We start from the raw sequence: 22,283 nt of genomic DNA on the forward strand, positions 1-22,283 counted from the left end.
TTTCAGCAGCCATTAGTTGGCAAACGGGGAACAGCTGAAGTCATGACAGAGGAAAAAGAAACTCTGTAAGAACTGAAACAGAAACTTGCCAGACTACTGTGCACAGACTCCTCCCAGTATTGGAAAGTGAGTAAGTATAGGCTAGGTAAACAGCAGAAGTACCAAGAAGACAGACGCCAGCAGACAGTGGGCAGTATGGCCGAACATAGGTTGCCCATCCAAGCCATGGAGGGATTGGCTGCAGTCTCTTTACCTACACCACTTCAGACTGTGGAGGAATGCTTGCCAGTGTCCTGGACAAAGCCAAGACAGCCACGTTTAGAGGAGAAAACATGGCAATACTGTCCAACTAAATATTCAGACAGTAAGGTACAGTAGGAATACAGATATAGATATGGGGAGGAGAGGGATTTCAAATCTGAGAGAGTAGACATTAAAAAACCCCAAAGCAAATCAGTCCTGAGATCATTTCTGCGTTCAAAGACGACAAAAAAAAGTTTCTATTAGCAGGACACTGAACACTGAACACTGTTAGCCAGAATGTTTTTCTACTTGAATGAGGGCCAAGTTCCATTGACATTTACTGGGGGAAAAAAAACATTTTAGAAAAATACAAAATTAGTAAACAAGGGTGTGGAGGTATAATTTATGTTGATGTCTTAATCGTTGAAAATAAAAAGTTAATGGTTAATGGAAATGGGCAATCGGTTTATTGTAGGTTTACCTCAGGACAGTATTTCAGTTAAGATCTGTTGTTTTTTGTAGTTTTCTGTAAAAAATTAGGGAATTAAAATTTAACTTGACTGATTTCAGACTTGTTTGTTAAATTTTGGTTTGATTAATATATGTATTGTCTTCCCTCTGCTATGTGTTGACCTTTCCTAAATATTGCAGCTGCAACACCAGAAGAGTAACATTTTGTATTCAGATGTGTTGGGGAAACTGTACACTTCAGAACAAACCTTTCAGACTTTATTGTTATTCTGTCTCTCAAAGCATCTAAATTGTTCACTGGTAATATTGAAGGGTAAAATGATGAGAATATAAAAAGAGATGATCTACTAGATTATAAAAATAGAGGTCAAAAGAGTCCCATTAGTAATGACTTACTCTAAACTTTTGCCTAATATTTCTAAGCTAGTTTGGAAACACTTGTGGATTCTATGTAATTAAGAAAAATTGAAAAAAAATATTTCTTAAGGCCCCGGTTGTAGCATTCAAAAGAGAAGCCAGTTTAGGTGATATTCTAGTTCACAGTAAACATAAAAAAAAAAAAATTGACAGAATAGGTTCTACAAATACTTGCACTAGTCAAGCACATGACATAAATGATGTAAAGTTTGTAGTATTAGAACAGCTAAAATTAGACAATGTGACATATAGAAGAATAAAAGAAAGTAAATGGATAAATAGACTGAACACGATAATGCCAACGGAACTCAACAGAAAAGAATGAACTAATTAACTCCAATAAATATATAACATTTAAATAAATAAACAAAATTCATTCAAAAGTTGTGCATGCTGATCTGCTGGGGAGGCCAAATCAAGGCTGATCCTCAGACCCAGCATTGCATGATAATATAAATATAAGTTTATATAAATAATGTTAATTAGAATTAATACAGATTTAAAGATAGAAGTAAAAATGATGTAGCAATATATAGAACACCATTATATCATGTAAGAATAAATCATGGATTTCAATATAAACAATAACAAGTAGTTGTCATGCCGTCAAAAACCTATAAATACCTCCAATGTTTTGATTCAAACACATGCTCCCTTGGGAAAGATATGTACAACATACTGAAAGCTGGCTCTTTGAGCTATATATATATATATATATATATATATATATATATATATATATATATATAGCGTGCGAGGGGGAAGGCAGCAGCAGGGCTGGTAGGTGATGTAATCACACACAGAGACATTAGCCCGACATACTCTCCTTGCAGAGGAGCCGGCTCTTGTACAGCGGTATCGGTGCTATGCTTTAGTGTGAGAGGTCCCGGGTTCGTGCCCGCCCTCCGCCTGTGTGTGGATTTCCTCGCCCTGTGTGATGCACCTGCCTGCGTTAACCTATTTCACTACAATAAATAAATAAATAAATAAATATATATATATATATTTTAGCTCACAGAGCCAGCTGCCCAACGTTTCAATATGTTGTACATATCTTTCTCAAGGGAGCCTGTGTTTGAATCAAATCATTGGAGGTATTTATAGGTTTTTGACGGCATGACACATATATATATATATATATATATATATATATATATATATATATATATATATATATATATATATATATATATAGTACCTGAATATATATATAGTACCTGAATATTTTGTTGTATATCTTTCCTTTCAGTTAATAACACACTTTAATGTGAAGAACTTTATATTTATAGTGCAGCCACTTATATACTGTAAATTGTATAACACGTCAAGCTATTTTCCAGCTGCCAGGTTGTATAGTAGTTAAGTTGTTTTTACTACGATTATGATAATTGTCCGCAATGACTAATGTACTGTACCCATATAATGACCCAACTGATATATTTTTTTTATACTGGTATTTATTTATTTATTTATTTATTTATTTATTTATTAGCAGACGCCCTTATGCAGGGCAACTTATAATAGTTACAAAATATCACAGTACAAAGTATCACATTACAGATAAGAGCAGTTATAAAGTACAGTAAAATCAGTAGAAAATAAGATAAAATTCAAATAAGAGCAAAATAAAGAATAGGAGGCTGTGTGGTCCAGTGGTTAAAGAAAAGGGCATGTAACCAGGAGGTCCCACCTCAGCCACTGACTCATTGTGTGACCCTGAACAAGTCACTTAACCTTGTGCTCCGTCTTTCGGGTGAGACGTAGTTGTAAGTGACTCTACAGCTGATGCATAGTTCACGCACCCTAGTCTCTGTAAGTCGCCTTGGATAAAGGCGTCTGCTAAATAAACTAATAATAATAATAATAATAATAATAATAATAATAATAATAATAATAATTACATTTAAGAGCAGGTCTGACTAAGAGCAGTTAACTTATGGTTAAAATATTTGCTCATACGATTAAAGTCCATTAAGCACACATAGTAAGTACGATAAATGGATGAGAATGATTTCAAATAAGAGCAATTACAAAAAACATGAATACGGATACCTGTAAGAGTAAAATCAAGTACAAGATACAGGAAATATAATTTAAGAGCAGTGGTAGAATATGGCAGGGTATGAAGCAGTTCAGTACAAGTATAAGCTGATGCAAGTACTGGTACAATTGGGTGCCATGTAGTCTAGTATAGTCGAGAGTTGTGAGGTTTACAGATGCTGTCTGAACAGGTGTGTCTTGAGGAGGCGCCTGAAGGTGGTCAGAGACTGAGCAGTCCTGATATCCGTGGATAGGGAGTAGAGGGGGGTGGTACAGCTAATCTGCTAGTGGTGGAGTTTATTTGTAAATAAACTGTGTGTGTGAGAGTTATTCTTAATTTTCAGGGTATGGTATTTAAACTCATTGGGCCCTAATTATCAGCAAGTACAAAGACAACATAGTTGTAGCTAAGTTATTCTTCTGAGCAATTCCTTGCTTGATTTATACTGTTAACATGGTTTTAATTCCTTTCAGAAAATTTTGCTTTGCCTTTGCACTTGTCTAAGCATTTTACAGTGTCGCACCATAGTCTTAAAGAAAAGCACAGTGAACTGTAGGGATGTTAACAATCCACACCCCAGGACCACTGCTTAATCTTGTTTTCTAGGAGCAGATTTAAGGCTTTCAGTTTCATGGGAGGCACAGTATTTTTTAGACAATGACCGGACTAATTCTGCCACTCTGACATCTCTACAATACAGCCATGTTGTCGCTTCTGCTTCAGTCATTAAATTGTGGAATGCATCAAATTGAATCATACACCTGTTGAAATGCATGAGTTATTTTTCCATCACTAATACACGGTTGTTGTTTTTTTTACAAACTGTACTTGTTTCTCTCATTATTTTTTATTATTATTGTTATAGTTGTGTCCATTATGCTTTAAAATGAATTTAAAATGTAATAATTTATTTTCCACCAACATTTCTTCACCAACCACCTTCCAGAAGTTTCATCAACAAAATGTGTGACCAGCAGAGAGAAACAACATTTTATATATAAACAGCAAATTATAACTTCTGATGATGTTGGGTACAGGGCTTTCGTCAAGTATTTAATCCTGAGGAAAACAAGAAGTATTTATCAAGACACCAGATCTTGTCTATGTAAATAATAGAACCCTAAACCCTATCATTGCAATCTGGAAGGTAAGAGGTCCAGGCATATATATATATATATATATATATATATATATATATATATATATATATATATATATATATATATATATATATATATATATATATATATAATTTAAAACTTCAATTAAACGCCTCTGGCGTTTATTTGCAATGTTTGCCGGCAGACCCGGCGCGTATTGGAGACCAACATTATTTGAGACACTAGCGTTTTTATCTCTAGCTTCACATGCTTCATGCGGTCATTGAGAAGCCGCCAACACACAACCTTGTAGCAACATCGTAACTCAATTTAAACATTCCAGCAACTTTGTTAAAAGGTTGTGTGGCAGTGGGAACTAAGTAACAGTTTTGTTTTATAACAAAATTACATTGTATTGTACACCCTCAAGTATAAAGCAAAAGTATTAGTATAGTCTTTTTATATGCACTGGTTAACAAGGATACGGTATACAAAACATTGAAAAATGAACAAGCAGAAGTACAAATTTGTATTTTAAAACAGAATTAGAGCTACCACTCTTAATATTATTATTATTATTATTATTATTATTATTATTATTATTATTATTATTATTTATTAACTTCTAAAATGTTTTTAAAAATGAACAATAAAAGCAATAAGTATCATTATCAAAAATAATGTATTGTTTACTCTCAAACTTTGTTAATACAACAAAACACATTAAAATACACCAAGAGGTTTGTATCTGGTCTACTTTCAGCACGCTTAAAATTATCAAAACTTTTAATAACGTAACAACTGCATTACATATAGGCTTACCTTAAATTACATTTTCTATTATTATTATTTATTAATCATGAGAGTCACTTTCATCGCTGTCGCAGTTCATTACACTCAAGCTCCTCCTTATATTCCTCAGCTTCAATGGCAGGGACAGAGACCTGGCGTTTATTTACAATTTTATATATATATATATATATATATATATATATATATATATATACCAATGTAACATAAACATTATCCTAGAAAGACAACACAAGATTCAGATATCCATATTGGCATCATAGTTAAATGGTTAATATATATATATATATTAAAATAATATGTTTTTTCACTGGGGGGAAAAAAATCTTTCTCAGGGTTACTGAAAATAACAGGCGGCCATGTTGTTTTGTTCCTGTAGGTTGCAGCTCTGCAGGAGGAGAAAGGCAGCTTGCTGGCAGAAAACCAGATCCTTATGGAACGACTCAACCAGTCAGACTCCATCGAAGACCCCAACAGCCCTGCTGGGAGGAGACACCTGCAGCTGCAGTCCCAGTTAGATCAGCTCCAGGAAGAAACGTTTAGGTATAGTATACTGGGACTGCAGTCATTGAATTGCTGGGTGTGAAGCAATAACCACCTTCACTACTCATGTTACCAATCAAATGACATTTCTTTATTAGCGTACGTATAATTAGCAGGCTGTGGATTTAACCTGTCTGGAATTGACTCTCACTGAATGTGACTCTAGATCAAATGAGCAATGACTGCCTTTTTCTAAGGGCATTTCAGTTTCGGTTGAATAGAAGAAATTGCCATTAGGAATTTTATTAAAGTTGTGCTATAGTTTCCACCATTTGTCCCATCCTCGTGTATGCAATTTTCAGACTTATTAAATCTATAATCATTTTTTTAAAATAATGAATATTTTCATCCCTTGTATTCATACCCCCTAGGAAGTGCTGTGTACACCCTAGCATTAAGCATCTTCAGCTGGGGTTAATTGGGACTGGAATAGATGTGCACTTCTTTACTAGAGGATATTCTGGCTTAGCAGATAGTGGTGGGTTAATCTGTGTCGTGCTTGGTTATCCTCCCCTACCTCCACCCCACTGTCCACAAGCCCCATGCTGTGTATTGAGATCCAAAAAACAATCCACCCCTGATTGAAACCTCCCATTCTAGACCTGTGTGTCAAAGCATGACCTGATCAAGAGGGTAAAGAATATACAACATTATTCTCTTAGAATTGGTATGTTCATCCATATAAAGGAATACTCAAGAACCAAATTGATTCTAGTACATTTAAGGAAATCTCACAGTCCTGCAAATGCATGTAGGTCATTTTTCTTAGTAAGCATTCTAAGTACAAGAAGATATTAATAGTCTAAAGGAAGGCAGGAATTAACTACTGTAATGTGTGTCTTGAGGAAAACACCTTTCATTTGTGTCATTCTGTCTGTAACATGGATCTATATGGCTCTTGCATATCCAAAAGTATGTTCAGTATGCGTGTCTTATTTCTGTATTCAGTTAATTGCCGATGCTAAACTGAACTTTTAAACAAGGTTTGGGAAATTTGGTCATTTAAACTTGTTCAGAAAAATGTTGAAACAACATAATATATAACCACGACTCGCTGTTGGTGCAGCAAAACATTTGTAACAAAAAATTACTATTACTAGAACTATGGTGACAATCAAAGTAAAATTTGCCAGGACTAGTCACTAACCCTGCAACTGATTTCAGTCTTCATTGCTTTTACACCAGGCAGTCCTTCTCTGACAGTGCAAATCTGAGCTGGGATGTGCACCCATTTCCTTCCACCTTGCATCCCAGTCCTCTAACTGCTTTACTTTTAATGTCCACAAGGAGGTAAAAGTCTAAGCTTGGGTTCTTTACCATCAGCACAACTATCCACTCGCACCCCTGCTGAAGCCTTGGTTTAGTTCTCCACAAACCCACACAGCTGTGTTGCATGTGTGTCTTTCCACTAATTCGGTGTTAGAAATAAGCATTCTTTTGTTTCCTCCCCAGCAACAAGCTAATAGTGTTTTGTTTTGTTTTTTCTGCATTGTAGATTAGAAGCCGCTAAAGATGATTACAGGATACGGTGCGAGGAGCTGGAGAAAGAAATCGGGGAGCTGCGAGGACAAAATGAGGAGCTGACATCGCTGGCAGATGAAGCCCAGTCTCTGAAGGATGAGATGGATGTCCTTAGGTACAGTATAAACAGCTTCTATTGTATTTCTCAGTTTTGTGATTATACTGTAGCTATTCCAGAAAAAAAAGTGTATTGTACTATATGTAGTAAGTGAAGTGGAAAGCATATTAATGTTGCACTGTGTCTATACATGAAGCATCATTCACTGAATCCTGTGCAGCATTGATATGCTTCCCCACCTCACTTGCCTACAAATACAAAAAGAATATATATATATATATATATATATATATATATATATATATATATATATATATATATATATATGTTATTTTTAACCCTTTGCAGTCCATTTATTAAGTGCATGTCAGGTGCGTCAGGTCCAAATTATTTTCACACGCGCAGTTAATTTTAGACGCGCTGTTTAAAAGTATTTTCTTTCCACAGTCAAACGGGTTTAAAAGGCCCTGCATATCAACAAAGCACTCACTAGGCATCTCCAGCCCCGCCCCACCCTTTCGTTCGCTATCGCTTTCACATATGCCAAGAAATAAATAATAATAACAATAATAGTCGTACATACCGATCAATCATCTCCTGATCACTCGTTTTATCACCAAACTCCTCAATAAAAAAAAAAGCTCTACAAATGTCCGTGATATTCTCTGTGCGCTGATTCAGTAACAGCCAGCTTGTTTCCTTATGACCGCCCATATCTGATGCCAGGGGCAAGTATGACTATTCATGAGATTACGCCCTTTTTATATATATATATATATATATATATATATATATATATATATATATATATATATATATATATATATATATATATATAATATATTTTTTATTTATTTTTTTTTCCTCCCGACTTGTCTCGGCTCCTGACGCTCCCACTCGGCCATTGAATGGTTTTCTCGGCTTTTTCCGGAGAAAAAACGACTAGAAACACGTTTTTGGCGTTTTTTTGATGATGTCTGACAGGGTCTGACATTGGACCGGATAGGAATAATTGCAATGTCGGACCAGGTCCGACATAGGACCGCAAAGGGTTAATCTTGTTAAAAATTAAATTTACTTAAAATCCACTAACTGATTTAAAAAATTCCAGAGGTGCTCAGAATCCCTTGTAACTAAGTTAGACAGGTGTTCCCAAATGAATGTCTTTCAACACACACATTCATAATCTGCTTCTCCACAGTCTAATACAGTAGTTGAACCTCTCCTGCTTGCAGCATCCTACATTTGCAAAGGCACGTACAGGCTTTACAAAGCAAGACTGGTGAAATGTGACCTGCATTCATCTGACAAGAAATTACTTGCATGTCTTACTGAAAGTCCTTGAAAACAGCTTTATCAGGACAGGAAAACCACTTAAACCTTCACATCAGTCAGGAAGATGCTGGGTATACATTCTGGCTGCTAGACCTTTCCCCTGGTATCATGAACAAAAATAGATTTTACATGAATACATCAGAAATAAATAAACTGACAATTAAACACAGTGAGTTTATATTTTAAAATGCACAGTGCAGCTCTTAGGATGTACTGGAAGATTTGTGTCTTTGCTCATATTCATTCAAAAAATGGTGTGAAATTGAGGGTTTTTTATAGCAAGGTCAGCCTGATGATATAAACTACAAGAGCAAAGCACAAGAGTTCTGGACATCATAGAGTTGTGCCCAAAATTAGCAAATGAATAACCTTTATTGTAATGATATTCTGGTTAGTCCAATAAAACAGGCAGAGGTGTTTTGCAAACCCAAATCCTTTCTGTTCACCAGCAGTCAGAACTGAATTAAAACTTTTATAAGTTTAGTTTATTACTACACTCCTGACCCTTATGTCTTTCATGCAGAAAGATAAATGTTGCTTATGGATGTCGGTGTATTAAAGCCACAAAATGTTCCCCCTGTCTCTGCTTCATCCAGGCATTCTTCAGATAAGGTGGCCAAACTGGAGGGCATGGTGGATTCCTACAAAAAGAAGCTGGAGGATCTGGGAGACCTGAGGAGACAGGTGAAGCTGCTGGAGGAGAAGAATACTCTGTACATGCAGAACACAGTCAGCCTGGAGGAGGAGCTGAGGAAAGCTAATGCAGCACGCGGGCAGCTGGAAACATACAAGAGACAGGTAGAGACTGTATGCTGAGGGAAAACTAAAAGAAGTCAAGTCAGACAAATGTTTCTTGTAATGCATTAATCAGTGCATACATCCAAGAGTTTTTAGTGATGAACAGGAACAAAACTGGTGCACATGTTGGCTGATGAAGGCAATAACCAAAATGTTGGTCGTCTTGATTTTGTTTCCACAAACAACTTTAGGGTGCTTAATAAACCTTGAGTTTAATTCTTGGTTGTTTGGTTCTAGGTTTTCTTTTTGAAATTAGGACTGTAAGAAATGCTTTGAAAATATTCTGTTTAGTTTCGACAAAGTAAATAGGTAAGTGTATCGAAACTGTACTGATAAATGAGTAACGTTTTATATTGCCACCTTGCAGGTTGTGGAGCTCCAGAACAGATTGTCTGAAGAGTCAAAAAAAGCAGACAAGATGGAATTTGAATACAAAAGGTTAAAAGAAAAAGTGGATTCTCTACAGAAAGAAAAAGATGTAATTGGTTCTACTTTCATTTCAAACATTTTAAATTACATTTTTCAGCTTTTGAAGTTCGATTTAGATGGGAAAACTTTGTGTAGATGTAGATGGTCTATATAAGAAAGTTTACAGTTTATATCCGCTAGAGCAGGTGGTCTGACCGATGGCTGTTTTGAATGATCTCATTTAAGTTTTTTTTATTTTATTTTATTTTTTTATAACGGGTTTGACAAGACTGAAAGGACAATCTGTAGTCTTATGTAGAAGCAACTACAGTCAAAGTGCAGTTTAATGAGCAGAAAACTACAGGAGTGGGGTTCCTGTGTGTGTCAGGATATATATATATATATATATATAATATTATTATTTTAAACTTTTTCTAGTTGTTTATGAGAGTCAGTGAATGATGTTGACCTTATTCTCTTAGTCGATTGAAGTATCCTTGATCATTCGTTATAATGCCAGTTGTTCATTCTTTCTGTTGCTCATGACTTTTCATATGGTCTCTTCTTTCAGCGATTGCGCACAGAGAGAGACTCCCTGAAAGAAACGATTGAAGAGCTGCGATGTGTACAAGCACAGGAAGGCCAACTCACGGCAGGTACTGACTGGAACTCTGTAATACAAATGTGTGCAATCTTGAACATGCAGTACATAGAACACTGGCTTCCACAGGTGTTTATCAGTTGCAACAACTTTCATATTCTTTGTGGTTGCAGTTTTCACTCTGCCTTTTAATGTATTAAAAACCCTTTGATTCTTTGCCTGCTTTTCTTTATACTTCAGTTCAGAATATGGACATATTTAAAAGGGTTCATTATCCTATACTATAGTCCAGGCTGACTCTAGTGGTCTGCACAGGTAAGAACCAGGATGTACCCGTTGTATTTAAAAAATAAAGTTAATAACTGAACTAGTATTAACATAATAAAGAGGGGCAGTGGGAATGTTAACCATAGTAAGAAGTCATGATTTTAGAAAGGGTATTAAGCAGCCTGTTCTTGATCTATCACATACTCACAAATGCATGTGATATTTTTACAGGTCTCGTTCCACTGGGCAGTCAGGATTCCACCGACTGTTTGGCTGCAGAAATTGTTACACCTGAATACAGGTATGTGGTCTTATTTCATAAATATCTGTTTGTGTATAAGTGGGTTGTGGGTATCCTCTGACAGACCAGAGGGACACAGAGGTTGACGTTGACACGTCACGCAGGCGCGCAGGTTTTATTTGCAATAACAGTTGTAATAACAGATGGCCGCCACTAGGGTACAATCAATGGTAGTCCAAATGCGGGAGAAAATTCACAAACATAATAATAAATACAAAAAAGGCAAAACAAAGCTAATAAAATAGAGTTGAGCGCTACCTCCACGAAAAGGAGTGTCCCTCTCCAGGAACCAACTACACTGACACACGCTTGTACCCTGTTGTGGGATTAAATCCCCCAACCTAATTTTCCCTGTGTTAAACACTAGGATCCCGGTATACACTTGGTGATCACTAGTGCTTTGTTGCTTACCCTGGTTCCACACACTGCCATGCGGGTCCTCCACCAACACAGCCCTTTACCTCCGGCTTGTAGAGAACAAAGGAACTGGCTTTCCAGCTCCTGTTGTATATAAATTAACACCTGGCCACATTCCCCACTTATTGTAATTAAGGATGGGATTCTATTCCCAGCCCTGCTATATTTAACACAAACTATTTAACAATAAACTATTTAGAAAAATAAAAAAGAAACAAAAAACACTATTTACATGTGCAGGGCCTCAGCCCTCCTACAGTATGTCTAGGAAGTTAAAATCTCTGTCGACATAACTAGCGCCTTTACAACTGAAATGCTTTTCTGAATCTTCAAGCTTAGTTTACAGGCTGTTTATTGGGACAAGCAACAGGCGTGCTATAGTGGCTTAAATCATAGAAACCTTTAACCCTGGACAAGACGTACCTGTTTCTACTAGGACAATGCACCAGGAAGCACGTTGTGGGCTATTCAGACCATTCTTTATTTTTTTGCCAGTCAGACTAGAAAGCTTAAACTTGGTGAGCATGTACACTGAAAATCTGTACAGCAGTTTTTATTTTATTATTAAAAAAAAAAAAAAAAAAAAAGCATTGTTGGTGTTACATAATATTGCATTGGAATCACACATTAATACATTAAACAAAGTGAGTTTTTTTATTCTTCTGATTTGATTAGCATTGGTTTAAAAAATAATAATAAAAAAAATTCCCCTACTAAAAGTTAATACATTTTTACATCAAATAAACTAAAGTTTGCAAACACCTGCCAGATGCTACACCTGTTGAGATAGGGGCCCAAACAAGTTGTATACCTTCCTGTCCTGATATTTTTTTTGTTGTTCTTGTTTATCAGAGAGAGGCTCATTCGGCTGCAGCATGAAAACAAGATACTGAAGCTGAATCAGGAAGGTTCAGACAATGAAAAGATTGCCTTGTTACAGAGCCTATTGGAGGACGCCAACAGCAGAAAGAATGAACTGGAGACTGAGAACAGGTCGAGATCTTGATATTCACAGGGGTGGAACTCATTCTGTGGACGTTACTACCACTTCTGGGTTGTGCTTTGTGTTCTACAATTATTTTTGGATTATTTTCAGTTTAGTAATCCAAAAATGATTTCAGCATACCATGTTTAGTATAACAGCATCAGGATTTTGTATTGTTTAAAATGCTGCTTCTTGATATTTCACAAAGAATTTTATTTTGGGATAATCTCAGGTCTATTACCACCACTTTCAGGGCACTTTTAACTCTTAGTAACAGTGAAAAATGCACACTTTTTTCTAGGGATGCAACGGTTCCGATTTTCCCGAACTGAGACCTAACTGAAAGCAGCATTCCAAAGTGAGCAATGCCGACAAAATGTAAAACAACCCGGAACAGAATAGTTTTGAACAATGAAGAAGCATTGCCATTCTCAGCTGTAAGCCAGCTGCATTTTTGGGAGCTCAGCACACACTTTGCTTGCTACATGTAGACGGTTCATATTAACATCCCTTAATAATTAATATAGTTACATAAATCAAAAGTTATGACAAACTTACCTGATTGCCCTCAGTAGGGCTAACTGCAGCTTCACACATTTGGTGTCTAAAAAAATGCATCCTAAGAAGCAAAAGGCTGACAATGGAAATTTAATAAAAATAAAAAAAAGTTATAGTTGTCGAGTCTGTTAGACCTAATAAAAAATTAAATAATGATGCTAAACTGACTAAAACAGCCATATGCAAAAGTATTGAAAGAAATGAAGTGTAAGTTGAGGTCCGTATGATTGTGAAACTGTAATGGCCAGTAAACTGGGAGAAACTACAAACCAGCGAAAAGGTTTACTGATGACAAATATCTGGAAGCTGCTTTAAATCAGATGCTTCTGTGAGCAGGTCAGTTTTTATTAAGGCTTTATTTACTGTGCATGCATTGAAATTAGTTTAGATCTGATTATTTGTTGCTGTGTTCTGTTGGCATATGGTCTTACCTTAGATTCATATGTATTATAATAACAGGCTATAAGAAACCAGCATACGAAGTAAGAGCTGGCGGAGGGCCTGTGTTCTAGCTTTAGTTTTTTGCTCGCATAAATCTTGGTGACATTTTAAATTAGAAGTGTTTCCTCATCAGAAACTATTTCCAAATGTTACCACACATCTCGGACACTTTGAAGCCAACATGTTAAATACCTGCAATTTTGAAAACCATGAGCTGCAGTTCTACTCAGACGGGATTTGCATGCAATTTGACAACCAACCTCGGTGGCAATGGGGGTACCAAAAACATCATAAATACTGTAAAATAGTTGAATATCTCTTAAAACAGTATTATATTCTTTCTACATTGTCTCTAACTGTATTATACATTGGTATGAGTGATGCAACAATAATGTATTGAGCTTATTTATCACAGAATAAAATATACGATAACCCTTGGCTACAGAAATGCAGTTTGGTTCTTCAGTTTTAAATTATCATTTTGATTTTACTGAAAACCGATTGGACGTCAGCTGAAAGAGTTGCTAAAAAACTGAACCAATCATAACTGACTTGCATCCCGACTTTTTTTCTAAACAATTGACCAAAGTCCATCACCACCCCCAGACACTGCACCAACACTCAAAGTAAAGGCTGTGCTGGGAGGTTAAATGAATTGGAACAAATGTGTAGAAAGACTTAGTAGAGTGTCTCATTTTCAGGAGTGTTGTGAGGGGTAGGAAATCCCTCAGCAATTCACATTGCATTACACTTCTCATTTACTGCACTCGCTTTCTGCTGTCATGGTTCATTAGATTGCAAACCGTATAAAAATGCCAGAAGGTGTCATGCGGTTTGCTATTACTTGTTCCGCTATTGTAATATCATGACCCTCTTCTTTGGACTGGTCGCTCTCATAATTTACAGTATTAACCCTGTATTTGTTTAATTTGAAAGTTCTTAAGAAATGGAACATGTAGGTAAGTGAATGCAGTGTGTGTAAAAGTCAGCGCTTTAAGTTTTCATTTGAGCTGAGTTAGCTCTTTGAGTAGTTTAGTTCACAGCCATGCTGTCCTTGCAGTCTGTTCAAACCTAAATGGGATACTTAAAAAGGGTAATATTATGTCTGACTCAAGAGATATCTGTTGAACAAAATACCACAAAGACAATAAAGTGCCCCTGACAACCAATATGTAAGGATTTATATTAACGTCCCGTTTCAGATTAGTGAACCAGAGACTGTTGGAGGTACAATCCCAGGTAGAAGAACTTCAGAAATCATTACAAGAGCAGGGCTCAAAGGCGGACGACGTGAGTATTCATTCAAAAATAATGAGCTCCGATAGATACATTTTGGTTTAATATTTTTAAACTTTCTAACTTTTGACACCTAACCTTCAGCACTAATAACAATTTAACATAGCATGTTGCATATGTGTGTTTATTTTCTAACCATACGACCATTAAGACACATTGCTTCTCTTAACAAAAAGGGAAATAATTAACAAGTAATCATGTTCTTAGTATTATCTCAGTGTACATAATGGGCCACACCACAGCGTCTATCAAAAGAAATTACTTTCCTTCCAAGAGTCATTTAATCTTGTTAGTTATTCGTAAATACTTTATTAAACTACTTCTGCTGCAGTCATTACTTGCCAGCATATTGTATAGAGTGCTTGGCAGCATCTCTCCAGAGCCTGCCAGTGAAGCCTAGAAACTGCGGCAGAAGCCAGTGGTGATTTGCTCTTAAGGACTAATTATTGTTCTCTCAAAACGTGTAAGATGCCATTTTCGGTAGTGTTGGGATGAATGTGATCATGCACTTTTCAATTACTGTGAGAGCACAGTGCCCAGTATTTGTGTGTGTGTGTGTGTGTGTGTGTCAATAGTGATCAGTAAACTCATTGGTGTTCTGAAAAAAAAGCTGAAGTGATGAAAATGCTAATTTCAAACAATTGTCCACTGGATGAGTCTGGATATCCTGTCTGTCCCACTTACTGAAAGAATTTCTAGTTTGCACTCCTTTTTATATCCAAATTTGTACAACCAATCAAAAAGATATATATATATATATATATTTTTAATTAAACCACAATGAGGTATGGTGATTTACCACTTTCTAAAAGAGGTATGACTTTATTCCCCATCTTTCTCTTTTAGTTTAGCGTTTGTTACATTAGAATGAAGAGAGAAAGGCTTCACCAGTGCTGATTTAAGGGAACGTCTGAAATTTGTAATTGCAATATGTAACAGTTTTTCTTTATCATTTGTGCACTGTAACGCTTAATATTGAAGTGCTGACCATTGTAAGGTAATTGTATGTAATGAAGATTGAGTCTCTACGGTAATGTAAAAGGTAAAAAGTCTTTGAGCCAAACATTCAGTTTTAATGGCTTATCAAAAGCGTTTCCGTAGGGACATTCATAGTCGCACTCTCACCATTTTTCTTCTCCAGAAGGATTTAATACTTGACTCCTGCTCATTTGTATTCATCAATAATATCTCTATTTGTTTAAAAACATGGTCGTAAGACAAACAAACAAACAAACAAACAGCGTCTTTCGACAGTTCATTAGTAAGTGTTAACAAACAACGCGTTTTGACACTAAGGTGTCTTCATCAGGTTCACATATGAAGACACGTTCGTGTCAAAACGCGTTGTTTTTTTGTCTGTCTTACCACCATGTTTTTAAACAAATAGGGATATTTTTGATTAATACAAATGAGCAGGAGTCAAGAGTGTGACTATGAATGTTTTGGTAAGCCATTAAAACAATGTTTGGCGCAAAGCCTTTTGTATTACCGTAGATACTCTACCTTCACTATATATATATATATATATATATATAGTGAGAGAAATATCTCTGCAAATGACCACATTTTGGATATTTTGGATGCCATTCTATAAGTTCTACTGCTTTTAAACACATTTTAGACGCTTACCTTAATTCAAAACTGATGTACATCTTTTTGTAGTACTGTGTAGTGGTCCATGTTTTGCTTTTTTCACTCCTGTGATGTCATTTATGTTTTAGTGTGGAAGCAGAAAGGCATTCTATTTCTTGAAAACAATGTGGATAATATGCCCAGTATATCTAGACATCTACAAAGTGGGGTACCTCCACAGATGAAAACAAGAAGAGGAATAAAAAATGCATGTGTGAAACGAAATGTATTGCTTTTATTTATTTTTTTAACATTTACTAATTACTGTTTCTTCTATTGTCTGCTTTTTCTTGCGCTAATCATGCTTCTCTTGGTGTGGGCTTCAATTCTAGGCTATTGTGAGTATGGGCTGCATTTTAATTGAACTCAATGCTTTCTAATAATGTTCTGTTTTACTTCAAGCTTTCAAACCTTTGTACAATTTATTTACGCTAAACTTATTTCAAACTGTTATATACCCTTTTTCCATATTGTTAAGTGTTAATCCATATAGACGCTTTTAAAATAGTCACAGTTAAGTGGATATTTCTATGTTGAGGCTCGGTGTTAGTGAAGTCAATCCATTTGCAGACTGTGTGAAATACAAGGAAGCTATGTATCAAGATGTTAAATAGTAATACCTGTTTGCCCCGGGTAATCGCTGAACAGGCAAGGCAAACCCAAGAAAAAGCATTCCTGTGCTCAATATCCCTATAGAAATTTTGAGAAGTCCACTTCAACTCTTTATTTACTATTTTAAATTAAATGACATTTGTAAACAGACATACTGCATATTGATATACTAATGGTATATGTAGTCTATGTATTATTTGTATCTGTTTGTCTAAATATACCAGTATTTGTATATGATTTTTACGATTGAAAAGTTCTGTGTTGTGCTGGGTAGTGACCTGTGCTTGAATATCAAACGTTATTCTAAACATATCCTTCATCAGTCCTGCCTCTCTGTGTACCCTTTACAATTAGATTCACTTTAAACAATTGTTTGCAGTATTTAAGGGTGTGTGTGTCATTGCTTTGTGGTGCTATGCAACTCTTCACAATGCAAAGTAACCAATTTCCAGTAAAAGGGTGTAACAGGCCTATGCAAAGTGATTTAGAATGCACCAGATCAAATGGATATATTGTACAACTCTGCCCAGTTAATGTTGAATTGGAGCCAAATGCCTGGCATTTACATTGAGCGTGACTGACTAGCAAATAAGGGTGTGTGATATTGAATTGAGAAATTCGGATTTAATGTGTCAACTTTTATTGAAGACCTCAGTAACATAGAAAAACCAGCAGAGGGCACTAAACCAACACAACCAAATACATTCAGTGATTTTGACATTTACAAAAATACATATTTAAGATGTTAATAGTACAAAGTGAATGTAGACCAAATTATATTTTTTCAAATTGTGTTTTCTTCTTTCGTAGTCAATAATTCTAAAGAAGAAATACGAAGAGCACTTGTAAGTATAGCTCTGTTTTGTGTTTCCATAATATTTAAGGTTTCTCTTTATGTGATTTATCTTTATGTATCGTTCCATGTAATAAGGATTTTGTGTGGACATCCATTCCCTGTTCTGCATCAGGTGCGCAGAGACATTTTGGCAAATTGTAATAGGTTTTCTAAAAAAGAAAAACTTTAAGTATTTTGATTGCAGTTTTCTCTAATTCTCTAAAATTGGATGTTACATATTGTAACGTACGCCTGCATGATAGGGGTTTTCAATTAACTGAAATTATTTATGTAGGTAGTCATCCGTATACATTATAGTTATCTAGCTGCCCCTCTGCCTGTCCAGTATCATCAATAGGTGTATTTAACAAGAATCAAAAGAGACTACAACAGTCAGATAGTTCTGTGTCCAGGTTTTGAATTACCAGGTTGATTTGGCAGTTCAGTAAATTCAGATCTGACCATATTGTTTCATGCAGAGCGTATGTATGGTAAAAAAAAAATAAAAATATATTTTTATATATATATATATATATATATATATATATATATATATATATATATATATATATATATATATATATATATATATAAATATTTCCCAACATAAAACCAATGTCACCTTACAATAATTGATATTGAGTTTCAGTGTTTTAAAATAAAATATGAAACAGAACGGAATTTCAATGTACCATTTGTAATTCAGTAATATGAGAGAATTGGTCAGGGGTCTGAATACTTTTGCAAGGCATTGTATATATATTCCAGTGTTTCTAATCACTTTTTCCCTTGTATGTAATAGAGAAAAGTTGCGGGAGGTACATAGCGAGCTTCAGAAGAAAAGAGCTTATATTGAAGATTTGGAGCCAAAATACAACAGCAGCTGTGAGTATAACGTTTTCTGAAGGTGAATCAGCTGTTTTCAGACATTGGAAGTAATGTGTAAAAATGACCAGCTATGGAGCCATGGGTTAAATACATAACTGTGAGCTGAGTTTGAAACCTGTTTCTGTTGCAGATATGTCCCTACTTTATTAGATGTTGTTTTGTTTTTTTTTCCATTATGTGGGACAGAACCTTTTGTTGTATTTTTTTATTTCTCAAACCCTGGTTTGGACAATCAAATACTACTTTAGATGAGATAGTCTAATATTCACATTAATCACGGACTGTAAAACCAGCCGTTACTGTCTTAAGTACTATGAATAGGGCCCTGCGTTTTTAACCGCTTCCTTCCTTCCAATATCAAACTGGCGCTTACTGCCTTTATGTATCACGTTTTGTAAAATTGAAATTTAGAAATGAATTTCACCTACTTCCAAAATGTCCCGATACTATAATTGGGAGACTTCCGTTGCCTAAATATTTAAACCTACCCCTTCTGTCCTTTGCATTGTATGCTGGATCAGTGTGACAAGTGAATTTTCTCAGCAAATATTTTAAACACGTACTGTAAGCTGCTAAAGCAAGCGGTCATTACTACAGAAATAAAAAGGATCTGTAAGCATCCCACTGAGTGATGCTTCACAGAATCATTGACTGGATAATCATTTCACCTGTCGTTTCCCTTAAAGCTCAGAAAGTTGAAGAGTTAGAAGAAGCTTTACGAAAGAAAGATGAAGATATGAAACAAATGGAAGACAGATATAAGAAATATCTGGAAAAAGCTAAAAGTGTAAGTAAAGCTTTTCCTTTTCAGGTTCTATAATATACTTATTATTATTATTATTTATTATTATTATTTATTTCTTAGCAGACACCCTTATCCAGGGCAACTTACAATTGTTACAAGATAATACATTATTTCTACATACAATTACCCATTTATACAGGGGTTTTTACTGGAACAATCTAGGTAAAGTACCTTGCTCAAGGGTACAGCAGCAGTGTCCCCTACCTGTGACTGAACCCACGACCCTCCGGTCAAGAGTCCAGAGCGCTAACCACTACTCCACACTGCTGCCCTACTTAGGCATGTACTTTCTGTCACAGCTTTTAAATAGTGACCTAGCAGGATTTTAACCTCTATATATTTTTTTTTTCATTAGATTAGAATATACGACTATTTATAAATGTACTTTTTTATTCTGCATTTTATGATTAACCTCCTAATGACCGACCTTCCATACAACATTGTTGCAGGTAATCAGAACCTTGGATCCCAAACAGAACCAGGGATCAGCGCCTGAAGTTCAAGCTCTTAAGAACCAGCTGCAGGAGAGGGAGAGGATGCTGCATTCATTAGAGGTAGGGATGTAAATATCGTTTAATAAGAAATCTGTTTAAACTATTTGATTTCTATCGGTTAACCATTTAACCGTAGTTACACCGTCACACTGAATACCCTTTAAATAAATACCCTTTACACATATATTTACTCTTTGTCATGCATTGACATGTGTTTACCAAACATAAAAAGAGCCAGCTTAGAGCACGAATTCTCTTTAATTGCATCACGATTGTATCACATTGACGATATGTGTACTGGTACACCTTTCTAAGTTTCTAGTATCTCCTTCATAGTTAATCTCAATCCACTACAGAGGACACTGGTTTCACATAAAAGAAAACAACGTAACGTAAATGCATGCTACCATCCCATAAACTTAGCGTAAAAATCAACAATTCATTTTTCAAGATTCTTATGAATGAATGCTATGAATCCATTTTAAAAGCATGTACGTAAAAGACAAGATTTTTTTCCCACAGATGACCACTGCAACTTTAGCAAACTGTGCCCACAACTACTACTAAAACATCTTAGTTTAAAAAAAAAAAAATCAAAATTTAAACCACTGTACTCTCCAAAGATAACGAAAATGTCATCCAACATGAAACATAACATGAACATGAAATGTATGCAGCAACTTTTGCTAAAAATCCAAAACGTTCCCTCAGAAAACAAAATATGGTCCAATTGTGATTAAGCAAGTACTTTTTCAAAGTCCGGCTGAGGTGAAATCAGCTATATTTAAAAAATAAAAAAATAAATGCACCTACAAGTGGTTTTTATTCAGAAAAATGAACACTTTGACGTGTTCCGGTGTCAGTCTGCAACCAATTTACAATTAGTGGAAAAGATGTTCTGCAGGCACTGAGCATCACAGGTAACTTTTCCAGTGAAGGAAAGTGGTATGCATTGGGCTACCACCACTCTGCAAGGCTCCTTGAAGTAACTTTCCACTTCCTTTTCAACTGTATTAACGTCTGCTTTTAGAACATAGTCTTCACCTAAAAGCATCGGCATGGCACATTTCTATTCCACATGGTCTTTTAGCTGCTGGCTCAGTTGGTTCAGATACAGCTACAGCACTCAGTCAAAACGAAGCACTAACTTCATTTTGACCACTCCATCTATACAGTCCTCCCTTTTCTATTTTGATGCCAGCTGCTGTGCTCTGCGTACGAACACCGGAAATCGACAGCTTGAGACTAGTTTGATAAATGAGGTTTCAGTCAGCTAATCATACCTAACCCCACGTCATGTGTTGCCAAATAAAAAAAAGTTCCAGGCAGAGGAGTTGCAGAATTCAGAGGCATTGCGTAAAGAGCATGTGTGTTGTTTGATATTTACTTTTGAAACACAAAATGCCGGACACATTTAATTAATTTGTATTATACATTAACTGTTATGTAAAAACGGTATGAATTTATTTATCGGTTAACCGTTAAACCATTTAACCTATTACATCCCTATTAGAGGTGCCTGCTTTATGTGTGCTTACTTATACAAAATAATGCAAAAAAATAATGCACACAGTCCAGTTGTATGCTATATACAGGAGACCAGTTCCCAGCGTAAGAAGCACTTCCAATATAAATGTTCACACGGATGCATGATGAGCATTTGAAAGCAAAGTTTGCTCATTATTTGTATTGTAACTGTAACTGTTTACCAATGCCAGTTCTGTGTTGTACAGTTTTACCCCATTGTCTTGCTGAACATAGCCTGCATGACCTACATCACATGAAGTGCTGTTATTTGGGTTATTATTTTTACAAAAGCCAAGCTTTCGGTTTTGTATTTTGTATAAATGCTAATAAGTGGCTTCCTTGTTCCTCCTCGTTCTTTATTGAATGAATAGAAAGAATATGAGAAGACAAAAGGCCAGAGAGATCATGAAGAGAAGCTGATAGTTTCTGCTTGGTACAATATGGTGAGTATCCTTTTCTACACTGTGATGGTAGAAAGACTGTAAAGACAGAATTACATTCTAATCTACAGCAAAGCTGTGAAATCTGTCATAATAAACACGACCAGGCTCACCAGTTTGTCTGCATATTTCTTCAAACTCCTTCTCAAGTTCTAATCATGTACACAGATAAAAAGCATGGATTACACAAAAACATGTTTAATGAATATTAGCACTGGTTAAAAAAAAATGTTTATGTTGGTTTAATTTAATGAACATTTTAGATTTTCAACTGCTGCTAGAGCATTTTCTACTAAACCAGAAATCAACAAACCTCTCGCACAGGCATCCACACAAATGCCTGGTGCTGTAAGGCTTCAGGCGCCATATCTCTCAACCCTATTTACCTTTATGATGCTATTCCTTAGTGTTTTGATTCTCAGCCCTTTTGTACCATGCA

General features: G+C 35.6%; 1 protein-coding gene across 4 annotated transcripts in view; it reads left to right on the plus strand.

Annotated features, from left to right (window-relative positions):
• LOC117409342 (protein Hook homolog 3) overlaps nucleotides 1-22,283 on the plus strand; it is a 65,642-nt gene that overhangs the window by 34,685 nt on the left and 8,674 nt on the right. For all 4 annotated transcript variants that reach the window (XM_058994029.1, XM_058994031.1, XM_058994037.1 and 1 more), the window contains 13 exons: nucleotides 5,462-5,625; nucleotides 7,121-7,261; nucleotides 9,136-9,337; nucleotides 9,705-9,815; nucleotides 10,317-10,401; nucleotides 10,845-10,914; nucleotides 12,184-12,324; nucleotides 14,518-14,605; nucleotides 17,666-17,700; nucleotides 18,493-18,575; nucleotides 19,265-19,365; nucleotides 19,833-19,937; nucleotides 21,776-21,847. In XM_058994029.1, coding sequence (XP_058850012.1) covers nucleotides 5,462-5,625; nucleotides 7,121-7,261; nucleotides 9,136-9,337; nucleotides 9,705-9,815; nucleotides 10,317-10,401; nucleotides 10,845-10,914; nucleotides 12,184-12,324; nucleotides 14,518-14,605; nucleotides 17,666-17,700; nucleotides 18,493-18,575; nucleotides 19,265-19,365; nucleotides 19,833-19,937; nucleotides 21,776-21,847 — 1,398 coding nt within the window. The remainder of the gene's footprint in view (nucleotides 1-5,461; nucleotides 5,626-7,120; nucleotides 7,262-9,135; nucleotides 9,338-9,704; nucleotides 9,816-10,316; nucleotides 10,402-10,844; nucleotides 10,915-12,183; nucleotides 12,325-14,517; nucleotides 14,606-17,665; nucleotides 17,701-18,492; nucleotides 18,576-19,264; nucleotides 19,366-19,832; nucleotides 19,938-21,775; nucleotides 21,848-22,283) is intronic.

Source organism: Acipenser ruthenus, chromosome 2 (genome assembly GCF_902713425.1).
Source record: "Acipenser ruthenus chromosome 2, fAciRut3.2 maternal haplotype, whole genome shotgun sequence".
Classification (NCBI taxonomy): Eukaryota; Metazoa; Chordata; class Actinopteri; order Acipenseriformes; family Acipenseridae; genus Acipenser; species Acipenser ruthenus.